The sequence below is a fragment of the Homarus americanus genome, unplaced genomic scaffold (assembly GCF_018991925.1).
Source record: "Homarus americanus isolate GMGI-L3 unplaced genomic scaffold, GMGI_Hamer_2.0 scaffold34360, whole genome shotgun sequence".
Lineage (NCBI taxonomy): Eukaryota > Metazoa > Arthropoda > Malacostraca > Decapoda > Nephropidae > Homarus > Homarus americanus.
This window is the reverse complement of record NW_024739403.1, coordinates 1,441,329-1,458,665: the sequence shown is the minus strand read 5'-3', so window position 1 is coordinate 1,458,665 and position 17,337 is coordinate 1,441,329. Positions and strand designations below refer to the sequence as shown.

The following is a 17,337-nucleotide window of genomic DNA, read 5'->3' as shown; positions in this document are numbered from 1 at the left end:
CTTTTCATATTCTGTTGTGCATAGTTAATTATACATATTCTTATTGAATTAAATGAATTATTAGCCAAATATAAATATACTGTACAGCACAACTGTATTTCTATTACAGCATATCAGCCAACATGGAAAGAAGGACCATGGACAAACATCATATCTTTCATCATCTATGTGTGAAGAATTAACATCCTGGGACAGAATGAGTTGGAATACATATTCAGTGAATTTATCGTTGGCCCCCCCCTCCCTCACACCTGAGGACCCTGAGACAACTGCCCCCTTTTCCTTTATGTTAATCTGAAACTGCTTCCATCAAATGGCTGAAAACAACAAGAAAATGAGGAAAGGAAGATATTTACTCAAGGTAATTATCAGGTATGAGGCAGCAAGGGTGGTAGTCATCAGCATAAGGGATCACATCATCTAACCCTCTTTGTCTCTGCTGACTGTAGTGGCTGGTCACCAATTCTAACATCTCTCCTATAAGGCTGGAGTACAGGTCAAACTTACGTTCCAGTGACTGTATCATCTGAAAATAATAAGTGCATGTATCTCTCGATGATTGACAAAGCAAATGAAAGGACATGTAGTATGCAGCTTGAACTATTAAGAAAAAATAAGAATTTAGTAATAATTTAGGAGTACAGTAGTCCCAAGAAAGTAAAGCTAGCCGACACAGAGAGGTATGCAACTCAATAAACTTACTTCCCTCATGATAAAGTACTGTATGACCATAACAAGGCCAACAGAGTTATATTAAAAAATTTAATTTATATTAACTGTGTAATGGGTGAATACAAATGATCTTCCCATATTTAAATATTTATTATGAAAAATAAACAAAGTTACAGCAAAAAGCAAGACTATGTCTACTAATAAAGAACTCAAAGAGATTTATTTTCAACCTATAGAAGTTCAACGTGGCTCTACGGACATTAAAGCAGCACAGTATTTTGTTTCCCTCAATATACTTGTATTTTGAGCATATCTTACCGAGCTTTTCTAACAGCCTCAAGGAACCTTTACTTTCAAATTTTCCAACATTGCTGACATTATTGGAAGAAGCACTTCCATTCTGACATATCCCCCAGAGGAAAAACTCAAGGGAGCTTAAATCAGGTAAACAATGTTTAAAATTGGGTTGAACATTTGTGATCACTCCATATAAGAGAACACATTTGGCAAGGTAATTCAAGAGAACAAATGTCAGCAAATGAAGAGTCTCTGTAGCTCTTGATTCCACTAATAAAAATAAATCACAATGGGATGTTTGAATGTCAGTGGTAAAGAGAGAGTGACAGAAAATATAATGAGTGAAAGTAACCTAGATGTATGCTTCCGTGTTCAAGATATTTCCAGGTAAAGATGAATCCATATTCACGGAAAAATTCACACATTTACAGAATTTTGGGGGGGCACTGGTGAATGTTTTCCGGTCAAAACTATGCATCTGGCACAGAGCACCATTGCAAAGGAGGTTTAACTGTAGTTATACAGCCACAGAGCTGTACAAGTACAGTGATCCCTCGGTTAACGAGCGCCTCGGTTAACGAGATTTCGGTAAAGAGTTACCTCCCATAAGATTCTTAATTTCGGTTAACGAGCAATCCCTCGGTTAACGAGTTTCTTACGAGCCGACCTCAACATGTTATCGCTTGCACTTGGCGGTCAACCAGCTGTAGTATTAGTCCGCCAATACAGTAATCGGTTCTAGGGCTTAAATTCCTAACTATTTTAGAAAATATCAAGAAGTTTATACTATTCAATAATTTTAAGTTTAATATTAAAATTTTTAGTCATTTTAACAATTATTGAACATAATTGAAGGTAAAGTCACTAGTTTTATGCGTGCCATCCAGCCTTTTTACACACCAAACAAGCGTTAGTCTCTCTCTGTTTTCAGTGGAGGTAACGTCTTGCTTGAGACTCTCTTAAACTATATGCTTTTTTTCTGTGTTTCCAAGCAAATTATTGGTCATTTTGAAATTTATTTTACATATTGACAATATATAGCCCAGTGCAGTGTTATTTTAAAGAAAATATTCTTTATTTACAGCTAGTTTAACTTTAAAAATCACGTGTCGACATAGTTTGAATCCAGCATGGGGCCTAAGAGATCAAGAAAAGCGATTTCAATCCAAACCAAGCAGGAAATTATAAAAAAACATGAACAAGGCATTAGAACAAATGCGCTATGCAAAAAATATGGCATGTCGACATCAACTGTGTCGACAATTCTTGCACAGAAAGACAAATTTAAAGAAGTGAAAGTGAGAGACAAATCTACCAGGGTGTTTAAAAGTAGATCCCTAATTGCAGAAACTGAGAGGTTACTTCTCATCTGGATTAGGGAAAAACAGATGAAAGGTGATTCAGTTTCTACTGAATTCATTTGTGAAAGAGCCAGGGAGATTTACGAACATTTAAAGACAGATCAACCTGGTTCTTCAGGCACAGAATTTGAAGATTTTCAGGCCAGCAAAGGCTGGTTCGAAAAATTTAAGAAAAGAAGTGACATTTTCAGTGTTGTTAGGCATGGTGAAGCTGCTAGTGCTGATAAGGAAGGGACAGCAAAGTTTTTAGTGGAATTTAAAGGTCTGATGGAAGAAGAAAATTATATTCCACAGCAAGTGTTTAATGTGGACAAAACTGGGATGTTCTGGAAAAAGATGCCCAAAAGAACATTCATCACCAGAGGTGAAGCCTCTTTACCTGGGCATAAACCCATGAAAGACCATCTCACTCAATTGCTTGGTGCCAATGCTTCAGGGGATTTCCGATTAAAGCCTATTCTTGTCTACCACTCTGAAAACCCCAGGGTGTTCAAGCAACAGAAAGTGGTAAGAGCAAAGCTTGGAGTTTATTGGAAGTCCAACCGTAAGGCATGGGTGACAAGACAGCTCTTTAATGAATGGTTGTTGATGTGTTTTGCCCTTCTGTCAAGAGCTACCTAACCACCAATAAACTCCCTTTAAAGGCTCTTCTCCTCATGGATAATGCTCCTGGTCATGACCCTGAACTTGCCAGAACTTTGGAGTATCAATTTGACTTTGTGAAAGTGTTGTTTTTGCCTCCCAACACTACATCAATCATACAGCCAATGGACCAGAATGTGATTAGCAACTACAAGAAGTTGTACATGAAGAAAATGTTTAGGTGTCATCAGACAACTTCTACACAGTTCTGTTAGACACAATTCAACATCCTGGAGGCTGTAAAATTGATTGTGTCATCATGGCAAGAAGTCTCCACTAGATCCCTCAATTCTTCATGGAAAGCACTGTGGCCATCAGTAGTCCATGATTTTGAGGGATTTCAGGATGAAACAGAGTTGGGCCAGGAGATTGTGTCCATTGGTCAGTGGAAGAGGATGATGTCGAAGAGCTTGTGATGTCTCATGAGGAGGAACTTACTCCTGATGACTTGAAGCAACTGGATGAGATGTTAGAGGCTGACAATGGTGAGGAGGAAATTGTAAGTGATGACCATATGTCAACTAAAGAGTTGAAAGATGTGATTTACCACTGGGAGAAGTTCAGGGAACTGGCTTCAAAGCACCCAGATGTGGAAAAAACTGAACTAACTTTGTGTCATGTTGAGGACTCAATGGTCTCCTTCTTTAAACATAAGTTAATGGTGAGGAGGAGAGATGCCCCACAGACCACAATTGACACTTTCTTCAATAAAAGGCAGAGGGAACAAGATGCTATCCCTCAGCCTTCCACTTCAAGAAGGAGAGAGGATGTTCATGGTGGAGAATCTGTCAGTCCAGAGGTTCCTGACATTTTCATGGAAGGTGCTTCCAAGAAGCAGTAAAATGCTTCTCCTCCACCTCCACTTCCTTCTCTTCTCCCTTCTCCACCTCCCACTTCAAATTCACATCAGCATCATCATCCAGGAGCCTTCCACATACACACCTCAAGGTAAGTGTCAATTTCTAACATTTTTGTTGAATTTAGGCAATTTTCGGTGAGCTGGAACCAATTACCCAAAAACCCATTGAAACAATGGTTTCGGTTAACGAGATTTTCGGTTAACGAGCAACCTGCTGGAACTGATTGTGCTCGTTAACCGAGGGACCACTGTACTGTATTCATTTATGCAAACATTTCCGTATAGGTACAGTACTATATATATTAAATAAACAAAATATACTACTGTATATACTGTACTGTACTCAACACCAGATGATATCGTCTTGAACTTGTGATACAGGTAGGTCAAATGGTGGTACGATGACATAAGATGGCCTGCCTTTGTCCTACTGCAGAAGGTGTTGCTAACTGTCACGTACTGTATACTCTTCATGCACCCTCTACACATTAACCTACAGTAGGCATGCACAGTTCACTCTGCTATGTAGTGTACATATGGTACTTGCTGAATGTACAGTATATTGTACGTAACTGTACAGTAATTACTTTTTACGTCTTAACACAGTTTTAACGGTATTCTTGGCTGCTTGTATCCTGTTACAGTACTGCACAATGCAGATCATATGTGAAAACAGCAGTGAGTGAATAAATAAGCTTGTACAATAGTAGCAGACAATGAACTAAGAGAGCATTATAATTGTAGAGTTTGAGGAGATAGGCTGTGAGATACATCAACCAATAACAGGAGTCCCATGCAGACACCTGAGAGTAGTAGCCAAGCACTGAGCCTACTACAGTACCTAAGTTCTCCTTGCTGCTAGAACACCCATGCTCTCAGCACATGATGCAATCTCTTGAAAAGTCATTCAAATGCCCAGAACAAAGAGATGTTTTTGGTATTTCTTTTTATTTTAATTTTATTTTTTAGGTACATATTGTAACATTCCAGGGACAAAAAATTCTGGTTATAGGGGATATTAGTCCATATGCAAAATTCGATGATGGGGGGTAAAAAAGCCAGAAATCAAAAGAAATGGAGCAATTGATAGAAATAAGTGTTGAAAAAGAGTTGATAGTTGGGAGTACAGCCAGTCACATATCCTGTGATATACCTGTATTCCTGGCCAGGAATTTTGGGGGCTAATTTAGATGATTTTTCATATAGAAACAACAAAATAAAATACTTACTAATATATATGATATACAATGACAAATATATTTGGAAAGGCACTTCCTGAGTCCAGACAAAGCTCTTGCTGGGATGGCTAATCTTGGCCTTCAACCCATGACTACCTTCTCATATAGGTATTGTATGACACTAGGTTAATAACAAAGGCCAGGCCATTTTTTCTTAATATAATATCTAATATATTAAAGATAAACAACACAAGTTTCATAAATATGACAGATGCCCTATCCTTACTATCCTTACCTCCTTAACAGTTTCCTCCTCCCTGCGTTCAAGATCTGAATATGGCAGCTCATCAAAGGTGGCCTGAAATAAGGATATCTATTGACATTTTCATTCAATAGCCTACAAAAATTTAAACAGATGTTACAAATATAGAAAGTAAATCACCAAAAATTATATATGATCTTCTTATAGCAAACTGATGGCCCCCTAATGAACATGCAGTAAAAAAATTAAACAATGAAGCCCACCATCATACATAGAGCATTCACCTACTCTCACCTGCAAATGTGTAACTCCCAACTCAGTGTTGGCTATATGTCTGAGTTGTGACCCCAGGGTTGCTGCACGCTCCAACAGGGGTACACCTCCACCCAACACACTGCCATCTTTCCCATCACCATTTCCACCCGGTGATAATCTGCACAAATTTATACATATCCTTTGAGTATGAGTGACACAAATAAATAGGGTACCTGTACCTACTGTATGCAACAAAACATTCTGTCTTGCAAGACAGTACATTACTAGTCATCCAAGGATCTCAACATTAGCTTTCAGCTTACCTGAGTGAAAAACATTTGTATACTGTACTGAGTAAAACTTAATTTCTACTCTCTACAAGTACACTTTAGTTGTGGGAGTATGTCTACAAATATATTCTCAGTTGTTTTCTGAGATATAAACCAAATAATACAATCTAACTTTCCATCTACCTGTGTAGCTTTATCAATTTTCCCATGTCAATCCAATTTTCACTATCTTACTATTTTCTTTCCTCTCTAAAAAAAACTTCCAGCTTATATTTACAGTAGCTACTGTACTTCATAAATTTACTCTTATTTTATACATACAAGACCAGCTTATTCACTTGAACACTCTTTCATGTACAATACATTAACAAATTATTATATTAAAAAAAACAATCTGCAATCTCAAATTTCTTATTAAATACATAGCACAGCCACTTCAAGTACTATACAGTACAGTATACTGTATCCCGTAGAATCATCAACAAAAATCCTAAAAGACACAATCTTACCTAAAGGTGTGTCGAAGGAAACTTTGTTCCTGCATTTCCCTCAAGAGTTGTGGGTTGTTCACATAAATGACTGGTTTGGCATCTCCTTTGTGAACATCAACACTCTCACTCTTATCCAAGCTTCTATCTGAGGTGCTGCTGTTACTGTAGTTTGTGTCACCGGCATTCTCCTGTGCCACAGACTGTGACACCCACAACAGCAGAGAGACACACAGAGGAAAGAGAGCTGTGAGCAAGGCCACCGCCGACCGCCCGCTCCGCACAGCGTGAGCTCGGCTTCTCATGATTAAGACTCAGCTCCAGTCATTGCCATAAGTTATCACTTTAGATGAGTGGTCCCTCATCACTGCAGATGATGCTAAAAATATAAGATAACCTAGCTTACACTGTGTTCCTGATATGAGATACAATGTCATTTAAAGATTAATGCTAGTTATGGTATCCCTCTTTTTACATGAGCTAATTTTACATAATTTTGCAGCAGCCAGTATGGTACTGTACAGTACAGGAATATAATGAATAAATCAGAGACAAAAACAAAATCTATCAAGAGCCCAGTTATCTGTCAAACGGCCATTTTAAATCAGGCACTGTGTGATCTGAAGAAGCTGTATCATAATTCATTTAAACCATAACTTATGCAGAGATTGCTATCATCTCTGGTAAGTACAAATGAACTATAAATTCATATTTTACTTTTTTTATGATTAAAGTAGGTACTAAAATTTTCCTTGTACAGTACTAAAAATGCTGTACTGTTCAGTTTTTTATCACTGTACTGTATACCTGTAATTATATCATCCCCAGCAATTAAAATGCCATTTGTGGCACTTGAACTGTTATTAAATACTTCCTAGAGACTTTTCCATATTTTATCTAATCTACCTAACTTAAAATAATGTACTGTACTTTCACTCTAGGTTAGTTAGTTTAGGTTGGTTCATCTTATCTACAATAAATAACATAATATAGCAGTCCCTGGAAGTGGAAGTGTTCATGTTTATAAAATGGTCACTGGGACACAATGCTGTGTATGAAACACTTGTCATGTAAACAATGAAAATGGTGTTGCAGGGATATAGTGGTTCAACATGGATTAGTGTTCAGGATGAAAAACTGGAAAAAAAATATTAAATATAAATCCTCATTGTTTTTGGAGTTTCTTGGCGTAAAAAGAAGTTATCTTCCATAAAAACATTTTCTAAAGTTCCTGGTTAGCCTGCAATACAGTTTCAGAGTAGTAGAGTACTGTATTACCCAAATTCAATTAGATTTAGGATATATACATCCAGTGCAGGTACACAAACAATGATAAACATGTTGATTCAAGGAAGGAGAACACCAAGAAAACTGTTAAAGGTTGATTTCCATATTTACATAGTAATATTAACATACAAGTTGACATTGGTTCAACATGTATACAGAATAGGCATGCACACAATGGCAAAAATGTGACAATTCAACTAAAGAATGCCCAAGTAAGCCCTTAACAATTTACTTTAATTTGATTAGGTTAGGTTTGGTTGGCTTTTTGAAGACTTCACAACAATATAGTATGTCTATATTGATAGCCAGATCAACACAAAAAATCCAGAGCTTTGTTTCAATGTACTACAATGGTCTCACTACTATTCTGTCACAATGGTCCATGACAATAGTAACACTTCTCCGCCGATATATTCACCCCATAATTAACCATGGGCAATTTATGCACATTTCACCATCACATTAATGAGAGACAAATATATCAGAGAAACTGAAGGATGTTGTGATTCTTTAGATCACATTTTAACGATACAATGTCATTTATCACCCAAACTGAGATAACCTATCTGGTGGGGTCTGGGGATTGACAACTCATAAATCTAAGCAAAATGTTTTTATTCTTAATTAAAAAACAATTTTCCTTATTTCTGCTCATGCTATAAGTTAATTCTGAAAGTAGTTTATGTTTCCAGAAGATATCTTAATGAAGTAATAGAGTAAAATAAAGGAAAAACCCAAAGTATCACTCACCCAGGAGCTGCTTTGTTTACATCTGGTTCGGCACATCAAAGGCTTAGGCAGGAGTCCTGAGTCAAATTACAATCCATATTAACAATAAATAAATTACAAATCAATAATATTATTACTCGACAAATTGAATAAGATTATATATTGATAAGAATAAAAATTATGTTTATTGGCATTTAAACTGACAATGTTAAGATGTGGTGTTAAGTTGCAGATGTTCGTATGATGTTTCTTAATGGCTTCTTACACTGGGTACAAATAAAATAGGTCAACCATTGATCAATGTTGCTTCGCTCGTCTGCAACTCCACTGATTTTTTAGAGCAGTCATTGTGTGTAGAATTGAGCGAAAGTCTATTGTACATAACAATTAGGTTTACTTACCCGAGCTCTTAAAGCCTCATTTATGACTCCATATACCTGCAAGTGGTTGAATGCTGTGTAATCTAACTGTTTCCAATTACTGTACAGATTAGTATTTGTACCGTCTGTGTTAATTGTTGCATTTAATATATAGTTAGTGGAACAGAGTTAGGTCACAATTTTAACATCTTGCATTACCTTCGTCTTCACTGGGGACAAATCATCATAATCAAGTACATAATTCCAAGGATAACACGAAAAGTCAAGAGGTTGGGCTCCTCCATTGATTTTATTTATTAAAGTTTCATTTTACATCCCGTGTGCAAGACTATAATTCTCATTTAAATCTATGTGTCAATGTTCATAAATTAAGACTTGTGGTACACTGCTACTGCCAACAGGCGACAGCAGGATGCATAACTAAGGAATGATAGCACCTACAAGTAGGGTTGACATATCTGAACATTAAAAAAAAGAGGACGTTCCCACATCCTGCCTATGTAACCTTGATGCAGCTGTGACCGTTTTATATGCTCTGGAAAAGTACAACAAATCGTAAGCACTAGCTGTGGCAACAAGCGACAAACCCACAACAAAGACTAAGATCAATCACTGTCACTGCAGGTTAAAGACTGGCCAACCACTGGTCACCGTCATAGTTGTCGACACACGTAAATAATATAGAGAAAGTGGCTAGATTATGGTTGAAAATTGCTAAAATGCCTTTAATACAGGACAAGAACAAAAAACGCTACAGTGTAAAATAAGCCATAAAAAAAAATGGTATGCTTTCAACATTTAATTTATGTCTGTAATAGCACTAAATAATTTTTTTTTATAATAATGCTCGTGGCTGAAGAACAAGGAAAAGCAGTACATAGCACTACAGGCTAGCCCAAAAACTGCTAGCAGCTAAGTTGACAACACCGTACAGGCGTACACGTGACTTATTAGCTGACGAAAACTGAACGAGATCTCTACTGTTCCCCCCTCTCACAGTCTCTCTCTCTCTCTCTCTCTCTCTCGTCATTATAGTTTCATATTTCTTTCCGTGGAGAAAATGATGGAAGCTGAAATTCCTGACTTTTGAAGAATTTTTAAAATTACTTCCAGATGAAGATTTCGAGACCTAAATGGAGGTCATGTCGGGGAAAATACGAACGTATGGCAACCCTACCTACAAGGAACTTCGGCCCTCGGCACGATAGCCCCGGCTTTACTTCATAGTCACCTTACCTTACCTATATGATCTAACCTCAACTAGCCTATAAGGTAAGGCGGAATTAAGCCGCCATTCCAAATTCACAGGAAACCTACCACTGGCTGAAATAAAAAAAAAATCACATTTTTACGTAGTCCTCCCCTAACTTCAGTTTAGCAGTGTGCCAATTAAACTTATTGGATATTGATGGGTGGATTTAAATATGCAAAGGAGTCAAAATATTTTATGTGTCGTTAATAGACTTGTGCAAAAATTATATAAAAGAATAAAATTGATAATTGTAAGTTTGAAGTACTGTACTGTATACTGAACTAATAGGTGACACTATAGAGCCATTAGGGGCAAAAAATGGATAGCATTGAGCCTGAGCGAGAAGACAGGCGAGCGAAAACCTTAACTTATTGACAGTTTAATTTTTTCTTTACCTCATTTGGCAACCCGCGTGCATGTGTGTATGCCTAGACAAAACACAACAACTTTTAAACGCCCGTAATTCTGCGACCCTGTGATTGGTTGCTTTATCCATGTAAAATTTTAGGCAATGTCTATTAGTTTCTTTTAAAGTGTGCTTACGTTAGAGTAAAAGTTTAGATTAAAATAATTTTCTCAAAAGTCGAACCTTTCTTTTTTTTTTTACTTAATTTTAGGTTCTCAAGTATCCTTAAATATTTCACTACTTTACAAACACTGTTCACCACTTACGTTCCTTCCTTAACTGCTCACAGAACTTTATTGTCTCCAGCTGCCCACTATTACCTCTTCAGTTTCATTATATATTTTCCTTAATATATCCACTTATTTTATCGAGAACTTTAGTTCCAACTAACTTACTTATCTTGACTTCTTGCCTCTCTCATTCTACAGCAAGGATTTTGGATCTAATATTACTGGGAACTTGATTACTATGATTTTTTAAACTTTTCCCACTAGTATCTACGAGTATTGTTGCGCGCATATTAAGTCTCTTGCCTCCCAACTATGAGGTGCGGTCTGCTGTTCTCTTTTTTACTTTTACTTTTAGCCTCTTCACCACTGATCGGCTCGTTAGCCGCTTGGGCGATCGGTCACATCTCTGATTACTTTTCCTTTTCATTTATCCTCTTCACCAAAAGATCGGCTCGCTAGCCGCCCGGGCGATCGGTCACGTCTCTGTCACGCACTGTTGGCAAATACTGGGCATGCACCGGCTCCTGAATGTACCTGAACCCGCTCCAGTGTTGGTCAAGTCTTGTCTTGAAAGAGCTCACACTCGGTGCCGTCACAACACTCTGGTAGATTGTTCCAAGAGTTTACAACCCTCACTCCGAAAAAGTTTGCCCACACAGTTTTCTGGACTTGCGGCTTCTTCAATCTTGAGCTGTGACCCTTTGTGGGGCGAGCGTCCGCCAGCTCCAAGTAAGGACACTCAACTGAGTACAGGTAGTGCTCCCTGAGATGCTTTTACACCTCAACTAGGTCCCCCCTTGCCCGTCTGTAGTATAAGCTAGGCAAGTTCAGGCGCTCCACTCTCTCAGGGTAGCTGAGGTGCCGAAGTGCAGGCACCAGTCTGGTGGCCCTCCTCTGAACATTTTCAACCAACTGACAGTCCCTAGCATATCTCGGGGACCAGACGGGTTGACAGTACTCCAGATGGTGAAGCACTTCACTCCTGAAGATCGTTACGACGGACGGACCGTCTAGATATCTGAACGACCTTCTTATAAGACCCAATAATTTATTTGCCTGGTTTACCTTCTTCTCGCAATGGCCCGAGAACTTCAGCTCATTGTCAACATACACACCTAGATCCTTCTCGCATTCAGTCTCAACTAGTGCAGTTTCTTCATCCCATTTGGGACATATGATACGCCTCCTTACCGTTGGTACGCCCCAGGTGCATCCTCTTACACTTCGTGACATTGAATCTCAGCAGCCATTTCTTCGACCATTCCTGGAGCCCACAGAGGTCCTTCTGCAGCTCTTCACAGTCCGCTTGGTTCTAAATTTCCCGAAATAACTTAGCGTCATCGGCAAACATTTGTATGGAGGAGTGTACAACGTCAGGCATGTCATTATGAAACAAACAAACAACAGCGGGCCCAATACACTGCCCTGTGTTACCCCACTTGTGACAGGTACGGATGATGATTTCGTGCCATTAATCACCACACACTGCTTGCGGTCATGTAGAAAGTCTTCTATCCATGCTAGGACATTTCCTCGAATTCCGTACCCTTCCAGTTTGATTTTCAGCCTTTCATGGGATACACTGTCGAAAGCCTTGGCAAAATCTAGGTAAATATTGTCGATATTACCACCCCGTTCCAGAATATAGGTCCAAATATCCAATACCTTGAGCAATTGTGTTAAGCAGGAGCGCCCCGGCATGAAACCGTGTTGGTAATCCTTTACAAGATTGTTTCGTATTAGATGTTCCATTGCGGCATCTCTGATAATACTCTCAAGTGCTTTACATATTATGCTGGTCAGGCTCACCGGTCTATAGTTGTTCGTGGAGTGCCGATCGCCCTTCTTGAGGATAGGACTCACATTAGCCACTTTCCATTCACTGGGGACCTTTCGTTCATCCAGGCATTTACAAAACAGGATCTTCAGGGGCTCTGCAAGCTCGTTGCACAACTCTCTTTTTTTTGGGGCGTAGAAAGCACGGAGCATCAGTTTTAATTTCTCTCCAAAGTTTTATTTCCTCGCATTGAATATACCTCTGGGTTACTGTTTATGGTGTACTTGGCACTTTATTTAGTTGCGTCCACCTCCGTCTCAACCTAAAATCCTGACCCCAGCTCGAATTTTTCTCCTATAACCATAAAACACAGATGACCCCCAAACATACGTGGAAGAAGCGAAGGATAATAAGTGGTTACAATGAGTACAGTTGGCATCTACAAACAATATGGTTGGAATTAATTGATACATTAACTATATTCACAGACATCAGTATACTTAAGAGTTACAATTATGGATTTAATGAAACGTGGTGAATTACATATATGTTCACCTTAAGTAATTAAATGAGATTATTTTAGGGCATAATAATGCCGCGCACACACACACACACACACACACACACACACACACACACACACACACACACACACGTTGTACAGTATACGGTATAAACAAACTGATAGTCAAGATTTACAAAACTTGTTGATTTACTCTTCCTTGTTCAAAATATTCAAAAGAACATTGGAGGATGGAATTCAAAGGCGTCACAGCTTCCTAACATTATCCTCTATACAGTATTTGCTATAACAATTTCATTGCCTTTATCAGACTTCATAACAACAGTTTTGTCCTTAGACATCATCCTTAGTCAAGCTGTGAACAATATTTCTTCCACTGAATGAAATAAAGAAATGCTAAATGCTTTCAAGAACCTTTGAAATACTGGAAATCTTTTCTGTCAAGATAAAAGAAGTCAGACGTTTTTAAATATTAAAATAACATTTCAAAGGGAGAGATACAGTCCAAAAATAATCTGATAATAATATTTTGTGTATCTAGAACAAAAATTCAATAGTTTTCCTTGGTGTATTGCTTTTGTGTTTTACACTGGTATACTTTTAGATGTATTTGTCACCCAATGTTTGGTCTTTACGTGAGGTTCACTTGTTTTTATGTTTACAGACGCCTTGCACTGTTTGGCCTTTAAATTATTTCCTGTATACAACTGACGTCTTACATCATGCATGATTTTGTTTTATAGTTTGTCTGACGATGAGGTTAGACTGCTCCGAAACTCTCGCAAATCTCTCAATGGAAGAAACAAAATGTTTTATTAAGCGACAAATGTGTGAGCTTGCTTGAGGCATCTTATTAATTGCTTTTAAAAACACCTTAGTCTGACAACACTGTCTTCAAGACCTGGCCATGAGTTGTGTTGGTAGAGCAGCGTTGAGAGGACGGGATACACTCACTACTAATACTACGATTCCTATTACTGGTCGTAGTCCTGGTGATGAGGGAGGTGTGGTGGAGGCGTGGGCCGGCGTGCTCCAGGCAGCACACCAACACCGCCATCACAACGCCTACCAACATTAACAGCCCCGCCGAGCATACCTGTAATAAATCAATGAACATGTTGTAAGACTGTACCTGTCTCAGGCACAGTGCCGGATTTAGACCTGTGGAGGCCCATGGGCAGCCTCTTTGTGGAGGCCCCCCCTCATTATATCTACCCAAGAGGGTGGGGTGGCGAGTGAAGCGAGCCTAAACATCTGGGAGTTCCGGAATTCTAAATATATTATTAGCAACACAAACAATAGCATTCATTAAAAATATACGATTCATAGGAAAACCAGGTATTCATAAATTTCAAGGAGTAGCTAGCCTAATTTTTATCACGCTCCTTGCTGAACATAGTTTTACGTGATGGAATAGATAAACATAAATTTTAAAGAATGAAAATAAAAATAATCCAAATGAATAAACAAATAAATAAAATATTGTAATATGTGGAGGCCCCTGGGCAGCTGCCCACTTTGCCCACTCCTGAATCCGGCCCTGCTCAGGCACTATACTTGTACCTGTCATTAACGTTGCCTGTACTTGTCATTAACTTGGCCTGTACCTGTCAGTAACTTGACCTGTACTTGTCAGTAACCTGACCTGTACCTGTCATTAACTTGGCCTGTACCTGTCAGTAACTTGGCCTGTACCTGTCAGTAACTTAACCTGTACTTGTCAGTAACCTGACCTGTACCTGTCATTAACTTGGCCTGTACCTGTCATTAACTTGACCTGTACCTGTCAGTAACTTAACCTGTACTTGTCAGTAACCTGACCTGTACCTGTCATTAACTTGGCCTGTACCTGTCAGTAACTTGGCCTGTACCTGTTAGTAACTTGGCCTGTACTTGTCAGTAACCTGACCTGTACCTGTCATTAACTTGGCCTGTACCTGTCAGTAAACTGTCTCGCTCACTAGGCTTATACCTGGATATGTAACTGCCCTTATACTAGGCAATCGAAGCCCAGAACCCTAATGGATATACCCACGCCTGTTATAGAGTACAATAAATAACCTTGGGTAGCAATAGGATCGGTATGAATAAAGTCTGTCATGTCTCGAGAAACGACAATAAGTATTCTTTCCAGTGAATACAGCATCGTTTCCATGTTGTTGTTGAAGAGGGTAGTTCATAACGTCATTGTTTTCGTGACGTATAAAGCCATGACGTCACTAACTGCCTGAGACGAATCACTTATTCAAGAGTGGTTATGCAATGTGTGAATTGATTATAATCAATTCACACATTATTATTATTAGTAGTAGTAGAGAGACGAGATTGTGGGAAAAAGAGATAATAAATATAACTCACCTCCCACAGACCAAGGCTCTGATAAGCGGTGACGGTGCCGATGTCTTCACAGGGTTGACCTCTCCACCAGCGCTGGCGAAGCTTCTCCAGGATCCCACTCTCGTCCATTAAGGACATGCTGTGACGGAGAATTCAACCACAGTCACTGCTAGCCTCTACCAGTCATTACTACAGTCACCCCAATAACCACCACATTATCTACCCCAGTTCCTTCGCTTCGGTAATTACTGCAACAGTCACTCTTACAGTTAATTTAAGATACTCTCACAGTTACTACAACAGTCATGCTTAGTTACAAGTCATTATGACAGTTGCCAACACGCCACAGTCAGTACAACAAGAATAAGTTTCGTTAACTAGATCATTTTAATCATTGTCTTCATTGAAAGAAGATATCTTTAATAATAATAATACTAATAATACTAATAATACTAATAATAATAATAATAATACTAATAATACTAATAATAATAATAATAATAATAATAATAATAATAATAATAATAATTTGTATAAGAAAAGAATTTGTGCCATTTTTCCACATTTACTTCTAATTATTATTATTATTATTATTATTATTATTATTATTATTATTATTATTATTATTATTATTATTATTATTAAGCTGGGAGTTCGGGAATTACTAATCAAATTATTACCCTGTACAATAATATAAGAACATAAGAACATAAGAAAATAAGGAGTCTGCAATAGGCCGGTTGGCCTGTGCATGGCAGCTCCTGTCGAGAGTTACTACCACTCTCTATCATCCATGAACCTATCCAGCATCCTTTTGAAACTTTCCAGCGTTCCAGCACTTACTACAAAGTTGCTAAGCTTGTTCCACTCGTCCACCACCCTATTTGTGAACCAGTTCCTTCCTATCTCCCTCCTCAACCTAAACTTATCCAACTTAAATCCGTTGCTCCGAGTCCTATCCTGCTCGGATATTATAAGAACTTTATCTATATCCCCTTTATTGATTCCTTTTACCCACTTAAATACTGCTATCATATCTCCCCGCACTCTTCGTCTTTCTAGGGAATGCAAGTTTAGTTTCTTTAACCTATCCTGATATGGAAGGTTTCTAAGTCCCGGAATCATTTTCGTTATTCTTCGTTGCACCGACTCTAGTGAATTGATATCCATTCTATAATAAGGGCACCAGAACTGAACCGCATAATCGAGGTGCGGCCTGACGAGCGCAAGATATAGTTGCAATAAGACCTCTGCACTCTTATTACTTACACTTCTAGATATAAAACCCAATACTCTGTTTGCCTTATTTCGAACATTAACGCACTGTTTTCTAGGCCGTAGGTCCGGGCTTACAAGTACCCCTAGGTCTCTTTCACAAGTCGACTGGCACAGCGGACTAATACACAAACGACTGACAACCCACCACCTCACGTAAATACTGTATACCGACTATGGAGATCCCGTATAAAAAATTACAATACCGCCGTTTAAGACACAATGCTGGCCCCTTGTATCCCTAAGGTCTTGAGAGGGGTGTTTTGGGCCAGTCTTCATGAGGCAGCTCCATATGTTAACCAGCAATGTTTACATGAGCGGCCGAGGCTTTGTGTCGGGTTGTGTGTGGCTGATACTGTCTCGAAGTGCGACATGGCTAGTAGTGAACGGGCAGAGAAACGGGGAAAATCAATAATAATGGACGGGTAGAGAGACAGGAAGAGAGTTGATAATGGTGGACGGGCAGAGACCGGGAGAGAGACTCACTAATGTTGGACGGGCAGAGACAGGGAGAGAGACTCACTAATGGTGGACGGGCAGAGAGACAGGGAGAGAGACTCACTAATGGTGGACGGGCAGAGAGACAGGGAGAGAGACTCACTAATGGTGGACGGGCAGAAACAGGGAGAGAGACTCACTAATGGTGGACGGGCAGAGAGACGGGGAGGGACTCACTAGTAGTTGACGGCAGGCAGAATGGGTGAGTGACGGGGCAGGACGAAGGAACTCATGGTCTGGAACAACTGCTGCTTCAGGAGTACCAGATTACAATCCTTCATCTGATAGTAATCCAACACTGAAAGAAACAGAAGCATGAGTCACACACACACACACACA

At 38.9% G+C, this 17,337-nt stretch overlaps 2 protein-coding genes across 2 annotated transcripts in view; both read right to left on the bottom strand.

Annotated features, from left to right (window-relative positions):
- The window catches only part of LOC121874697 (VWFA and cache domain-containing protein 1-like), a 40,848-nt gene extending 32,469 nt beyond the window's left edge, over positions 1-8,379 (bottom strand). The window contains exons 1-5 of the mRNA XM_042378949.1: positions 8,342-8,379; positions 6,326-6,683; positions 5,566-5,704; positions 5,305-5,367; positions 357-526 (exon numbers count right to left, since the gene is read on the bottom strand). Coding sequence (XP_042234883.1) covers positions 357-526; positions 5,305-5,367; positions 5,566-5,704; positions 6,326-6,609 — 656 coding nt within the window. The 5' untranslated portion in view covers positions 6,610-6,683; positions 8,342-8,379. The remainder of the gene's footprint in view (positions 1-356; positions 527-5,304; positions 5,368-5,565; positions 5,705-6,325; positions 6,684-8,341) is intronic.
- A 4,221-nt stretch (positions 8,380-12,600) lies between these two features.
- On the bottom strand, positions 12,601-17,287 carry LOC121874659. Its single transcript, XM_042378888.1, has 3 exons — positions 17,176-17,287; positions 15,247-15,364; positions 12,601-13,984 (listed from the first exon to the last, which is right to left on the bottom strand). The coding sequence occupies exons 1-3, from the start codon at positions 17,277-17,279 to the stop codon at positions 13,763-13,765; spliced, it is 444 nt and encodes a 147-aa protein (XP_042234822.1). The 5' UTR covers positions 17,280-17,287; the 3' UTR covers positions 12,601-13,762.
- Between the last annotated feature and the right edge of the window lie 50 nt (positions 17,288-17,337).